At 46.8% G+C, this 7,085-nt stretch overlaps 1 protein-coding gene across 3 annotated transcripts in view; it reads right to left on the bottom strand.

The window, feature by feature from the left end:
• Positions 1-282: 282 nt before the first annotated feature.
• The window catches only part of CX3CR1 (C-X3-C motif chemokine receptor 1), a 29,127-nt gene continuing 22,324 nt past the window's right edge, over positions 283-7,085 (bottom strand). For all 3 annotated transcript variants that reach the window (XM_054481590.1, XM_054481591.1, XM_054481589.1), the window contains exon 2: positions 283-3,312. In XM_054481590.1, coding sequence (XP_054337565.1) covers positions 2,236-3,303 — 1,068 coding nt within the window. In that variant the 5' untranslated portion in view covers positions 3,304-3,312 and the 3' untranslated portion in view covers positions 283-2,235. The remainder of the gene's footprint in view (positions 3,313-7,085) is intronic.

Below are 7,085 nucleotides of genomic sequence, written 5' to 3'. Positions count from 1 at the left end.
TCCTGTGCTACCACCTAATGCAAAGCGTGATTATTCCTTCACTTCTCTTCTGCATTTAAATTATTGAGGGAAGAGGCTTGGTCTCATCATCTTTGGAATAGCTCTGGATCTGTGTTCACATTTTGTATATAATACAACTCAGTAAAGGTTGTGTAATATACGACTTTCATATGTGTGTATCCAAAGATAACGTGTTCCCATGCCCTTTGACTCAGTTTTCCCCATGGCAATGAATTTAACCACAGGAAATAATTGAATGGGAGAAACAAAGTTACACAGATGGAAGTTCTATAAAATATGTATTTGCTAAACATTGGAAACAGGTTAAATGTTTATCAATAGAGTAATGGCAAGTAAATTGGGGTACATGATCTTGAAGGAACATGACTTATTCTCTCATTCATTATACAAACATATAGACTGCCAAAGAGCTATCAGATACACAGGAATTTATCAGATACCACATCTGACTTCAATGAATACACAGTCTGGTAGAGTCTTCTAAAATGATAATTACCAAACTACATAGAAAGCGAGCGCTATTTGTGGTCTAATGTTAAGAGGAAAACAAATCAGATTATAAAACCATCTGTACATTATGATTGCAACTCTAAACATGTGAGAGTGTGAACAAGGTCTGGACGGGTGAATACAGGAATGACAATATTGATGTGGTTAGATTGGATGACTTTTTCTTTAGCATTATTACAATTGTTTTTCGAGCTTTAAAGTTTTAGATTGTTCCAAACGTTTCTAGGGGGAAAATAAAAAGCTGCTCCCATGGCCCTGGCTCCCCAGGTTGGCAGTAGCATGAATGATGGGGTATTTTTCCAGATGGGCAGGGGTTTGCCACAAGGTGACTGGGAGGGGATATTCAAGGCAATCCAGGAGAGTCAGGTTACAGAAGGCTGTCACTCTATAGACTTGAGAGCGCTCACTGGGTGCCATCGTAAGAACCAGCCTCTTCTGTGTCTGGGCTATGCCACGCAGCAGCACCTGCAGGCTCCTCCAAGTTTTGTCAGCACCACAACTTGGGCACAGCACAGCAGTGCCAGGTGTGGGGAAAGCAGAAGTCTAAGAAGCAGACAAAAGGGTTGAGACCTGCAAGAGTTGGTGGCTAGTTCCTCATGCTGGAAAGGATGATCTCTATGTGAAAGGTACCTTATCCCTCTTCTACAGACAAGGAAACTGAAGCTCGACTGGTCCCAAGCTACCAGAGTTGGGGTTGGAATCCATCCTTTCTTATTTGGGGGCAGGGTTTTTCTATTTCCCTTACTGGCCTGGGAGTAGGTGGAGATGCATGAGGTCATATGGAAGAGACAGGCTTATAGGATGGGTGGAGTCCTTTGGGAAGGAGGAGGCAATGGGGAATCTGTTGGTAGGACCCCATGGTGGAGGTATGAGAAGCCAAGCATTTGAGTTTTGACTTGATGCAGTAGGCAGTGGGGAACCCTTGCAGGTTTGGGGATGTGATGGGAGAGGGCTTAATGAAGACGAGGCTGGTGTAATCAGGGGAGAAGCTGGGTCAGGTACATGGTAAGGGTGATGTGTGGCATTTGTTCTGTGTAATCAGAATAGTACCCACCCATCCAACTTCTTGGAAATATGTATTTCTGCTTCTCTATCGGTGAGATTGGACTGGACGCTTCCATTTTATATATCCCTTCCCCATGGATAACAGTACCTTCCAGGGGTGGGCACCTGATACAAACTTGGCCTATCAGAGCACTTCCCTGGGAATTTTGCCCTTGGGGCCAGAGAAACATGGGTGTCAGTCCCTCTCTGGTGATAAAGCTGTGTCATGTAAGTCTGGGGGATCTATAATGACGAAAAGATTTGAGAGTCAGAGAGAGGGAATTCTAGCTAGGCTCAGGCCCTGGTTTCCCCTCACTTTGAGGGCTCAGACACCCTTTTGCTTATGCCACAATATGAACAATATTCACCACCCCCTTTTAACTAAACTAGTCTGAGTTGAATTTTTGTCATCTGCAAACCAAAAAGTTCTGATGACATTTGCAGTAAAAGAAATGTCTACTCTTTGTCATTCAAAGAGTTCAATTTGTTCATTCTTCAAATTTTGAGCACAATTCTCAACAATACTCTAGGGTTGTTTTGTGTGCATTGGGTCCATCATTTTGTGCCTGTAAGAAACAACAACAAAAATCTTTCCTCACTATTCAGCATCAGGTTCAGGAACTCCAGGTTCTCTGTAGACACAAGGCTTTGGGATTCCCTTCAGAGAAGGAGGGATGCATCTCCATCACTCGTGTGGTAAGTAAAATTGCTGCTCAGAACACTTCCCTGCCTGCTCCTTTGTGATTCAGAAGAGGAGAAATCAACATGGACTGAGCGCCCACACAGGACAGCCAGGCATTTCCCATACAGATGGTAAAGGTATCTTCTGAACTTCTCCCCAGCAAATGCATAGATGAGAGGATTCAGGCAACAATGGCTAAATGCAACCGTCTCGGTCACACTGAGGGCCAGCCTCAGATCCCTCCTCATGTCACAACTGGGAAAGAAGTCGTAGAGCTTAAGCGTCTCCAGGAAAATCATAACATTGTAGGGTGTCCAGAAGAGGAAAAACACGATGACCACCAGAAGGATTAGTTTGATGGCTTTGGCTTTCTTGTGGTTCTTGCAGGAAAACAGCGTCTGGATGATTCTGAAGTAGCAGTAACTCATAATGAGCAGGGGAAGTAGGAAGCCAAGAAAATTTGTTTCCACATTGCGGAGCACGGGCCAGATTTCCTGGAGGACCTCGGGGTAGTCACCAAGGCATTCATTTTCTTTCTGCTTTGTGAACATGAACTGGGGTGCTGCCACCAAAATGGCTGCTGCCCAGACACCTAGGCTGATGGTGACGCCATGCTGCACGGTCCGGTTGTTCATGGAGTTGGCGGCCAGGACGATGGCCAGGTACCTATCAATGCTGATGACGGTGATGAAGAATATGCTTCCAAAAAAGCCGATGAAGAAGAAGGCAGTAGTGAATTTGCACACGGCATTGTGGAGGCCCTCTTCATTTATCAAATAGTGAGTCCAGAAGGGCAAGGTGGCTACAAACAGCAGATCAGACAAGGCCAGGTTCAGGAGGTAAATGTCGGTGACACTCTTGGGCTTCTTGCTGTTGGTGAGGGCAAACACTACCAACAAATTTCCCACCAGGCCAATGGCAAAGACGACGGAGTAGAATATGGACAGGAACACAGTCCCAAAAGCCACGATGTCCCCAATATAACAGGCCTCAGCCAAATCATCGTACTCAAAGTTTTCTGTCACTGATTCAGGGAACTGATCCATGGTGAAGGCCTGGATCAGAAAGAAAAACAAGTAACTGTGTTATCAGAGAAACAAAGTTGGAATTCTGTGTGGCCTCATATGTAGGCAGGCAGGAAGAAACAAATATTGGTTGGGTGCACACTACATTTCCCAACTTCCCACTTGCCGTCTTGTTTAATCCCCACAACAGTCTTGTGATGAAGACTGCAACAGACTCTTCTGACAGGAGAGGCAGACTCCTTTGACTTGCCCAAAGCCATGCAGTAAATGGCTCTGTGAGCATTTGGCTCTAGGCATTTTTTTTTTTTTTTTTTTTTTTTTAGATGGAGTCTCGCTGTGTCACCCAGAGGGGAGTGCAGTGGTGCGATCTCAGCTCACTGCAACCTCTGACCCCTGGGGTTCAAGTGATTCTCCTGCCTCAGCCTCCCAAATAGCTGGGATTATAGGCGTGCACTACCACACCTGGCTAATTTTTGTATTTTTAGTAGAGATGGGGTTTCATCATGTTAGCCAGTCTGGTCTCGAACTCCTGATCTCAGATGATCCACCCGCCTCAGCCTCCCAAAATGCTAGGATTACAGGCGTGAGCCACAGCGCCCGGCCAGCTCTAGGCTTTTTGAAGCTTGAGACAGATCTGTTTTTCTTTTACTGCCCAAAATCTCTCCAAAAGCTAGCTAGTTTGACCAATGTGTGGATGAGAAAGGGAGAACCATGAGCAGGAGGGGGAGAGGGGTGAGATGGGGTGAATTGGGGGTGCAGCTGTAATTCACACTTCCAGTCCAAACTTCCACAAAACAATTCTCCATCGTCTTCCTTTATTTCCACCTTTTCCACCCTCTGGTCCCTTACTTTTCCATGAAGCTAGGCCTGGAGAGAGAAGCCTCAGACCCAGAGCCTTGGGCAGAACAGCACCCAGAAGCCCTCATCTTTGTTTTTTTGACAACCATTTCACCTCCTCTTCTCCTTATAACCAACAAGTTCTTCTCTTTCTTAGCAGGTATCAGACAGAGTCATACACTCTAGAGTGACTACCTTGTTTTGGGTTGCCCAGGACTTTCCTGATTTTAGCCCTGAAAGTCCCACCTATTGGGAACCCCCCAGTCCCAGGCAAATCAGGACTGTTGGTCATCCTACAACCCTAAGTGAAGAGAAGGTGTTGCCATCATTCAGGACTCTGCAGTCATAGAGGGGCTGACTGATCCAAGATGGAGGATGGGGCTCTGTTAGTTTGCTGGGCTAGTCTCCGGGTGACTATTTCCCCCTACCATTACCAGCCCTATAGTTGACTTTGATCTGGCCTTCCCCACTATTCTTATCTCCTGTTTCCTTCTGAGCAGGAATTGAAAAAAGAAGACATGTCCGCAGGCTGCACTCCCCTTCTTTTCGCAGCCAGGACTTGCTGCTCATTCACTCCAGAGCCAGCTGGGAGGCAGCCCTTTCACACTGCTCCTCTGGGCGTCTCCTCGTGATACCACAGATGGGTCCCTTAGAAACTCTCAAAACAGGCCTCCTGGTTGTCACTGCCTCCCTCCTTACCACAACTTACAGCAAAGCTCACGCTTTAACCGAGGGAGTTTCCACGCCCCACTACAGCCTTTCCGTGATGGTTTTACCCAGGTGGTGTCTCACCAAGAGGAGGGCCCACCCAGCCAGGGCGTCACTTCTCCCTTCCCAGCCTCTGCTTTGGGGCCTGCATCTCACCCAGACTCTCCTGGGATAAGTGGGCCAGGGCTTTACAACCCAAGCTGTCTCAGGCTGTGATGAGTTCTCAACCCCTGGGAACATGTACGCTTTCTCTGATTCAGGCTACAGTGCCCTTTTCTCAGAGAATAATCTCTGGCTGTGACGTTAATTAATAACATTTAAGTCAAATGGTATAAAATGGCTGACATACAGCTATTTTTGAGCCACATCCATGTCAGTTTCATATGACTCAAGCTAATATGTGGGAAACAGAAATTGCTACTTAGTGCCTGTAGCTTGTCACAGAGCATGATCTTCCCAGACAAGCTGCTGTATGAGTAAACATAGTCAAGTCCTTGGTGGTTCTATGTTAGGGACCCTGGAGCTAGCTACTTTCTCCCTCCCCTTCCCCCAGTGAGAAGAGCTGGCAAAGCTGACCTTGAGAGGTGGCCAAATCCAGTAAAAATTGTCTCGCATCTCTTTATGTGCCTGTGGTCAGTTCTTCAGCACAGGAACTTCTGTGGACTCGGGCACTCCTGAGATTGAATCCTGCATCTGTCATCTTTGGCTGAGTGATGGGTGAGCTTGAAACCTCTAAGCCTAACATTCCTTGTCTGTAAGATTGGGATTCACTCTCATGCCTGCCCACAGAACTGTTTTAAGGGGAGCACCTGGCAGTGTGTCACATACAGCAAGCACTTAATACATGTTCAATTTGTTTCCTGCATTCCAAAGATCCCTTTGGATCTTTGGAAACATCCAGGCTGCCTGTGGACTTCCATGTTCCACCTCCACCCTGGGTATCCTGGGAATTTGGTCTTTAAAGGTCACTTTATTTTTTTTCCCCCTGAAATAAGACATGCTTTCTTTTCAGATTATTTTGGGGGAGGTAAGCCACCCTTTATTGAGCTTTTACTAAACTGTCAGGCTCATTGCTCTATTTGGATTATTATCGATCTAATCCTTTCTGCAATTCTGAAAAAAAAGTTCTATATTTAATTCACTGCACTGCTGAATGCCTCTAGGGATATTCATGATGAGAGGAAGGAATGGGACAAATGTGGAGAAGGCAGGGAAAGTTAGAAATAAGCAACTCATTGCCTGGTGGAGTGGCAGAGGGGTCCCAAATCAGGCCCTTTGCCTTACTGGGTGCCTGGGCTCAGGGCTGCCACATGCACAGGGACATCTCTAATTTGCACCAAGTCTCCATATAAGCTGGGGGTGGTTCTGGCTTGGCAAGGAGCTCATGGAAAGATCAGTCAGGCACAGTCTAAGCCAGGAAGGGGCTTGTCTTCTCAATGGGGAAAATTCACATAAAGACTTTGATTAAGACAGAATGGAAGAAGTGGGTCAATGTATCTTCTGCAGATGGGATGCAAATTCAGATAATGCTCTGGGCAGGATGGTTTTGCCTGACACGTGGTGATATTATGTATTGAGAGCCAAATGGCTGGTTATGGGCATCCATCTGGCTTGGGACTGCTCCCTGCCATCCAGGGGGTCTGCTCAGTGAAGGCAGAAGAACACTCTGCAGCCCTCATCCTAGCTCCCTGCTGTCTCAGAGTCCCCAGTGAAGACCCTAGAATTGCTGTGGCTCCCACAGGAGTCTCTCAGTGCTGGCACAGTGGGTGCATGCAGTGGGTGTTCACCCAGCATATCACAGTCCCTGCTACGAGCCATCTGGACCATGCTACGGAGGAAAGAGCAGTACCAATATCGCTTTCTACGAGCTCCCATGTGGCTCTGAGGAACGGCACTGGTCATTGAGGGACATTTTTGATATTCATGTTCACATTTCCATTCCGCACACATTGTGCCTCACAGGAGGCACAGCTGGGTGAAGCACCTGGCTCATCCCACAGCTAGAAGCAGGGGGAGCAGGACTGAGGCCAAGGCCTGTGCTCTTCCCACTCTCCCTTGAAGATGGAGGAGACTCGGCTTAGGGGCCAAATCCTGGCAGGGGAGAAGAGTCAAGGACACAATGACTATCAAACAGTTGAGTCCTAAGTCCAGTGGTAAAAAGTCATCAAAACAACAGCCTTAGCTTCCTCCTCTAAAAAAATAACCTCTTAGGTTTGTTGAGAGCATAAGAATTAAATTACTTTAAATTGCTTATTGGG

Source organism: Pongo pygmaeus, chromosome 2 (assembly GCF_028885625.2).
Source record: "Pongo pygmaeus isolate AG05252 chromosome 2, NHGRI_mPonPyg2-v2.0_pri, whole genome shotgun sequence".
Classification (NCBI taxonomy): Eukaryota; Metazoa; Chordata; class Mammalia; order Primates; family Hominidae; genus Pongo; species Pongo pygmaeus.
The sequence above is the reverse complement of the archived record's forward strand: the minus strand, read 5'-3'. Positions and strand labels throughout refer to the sequence as shown.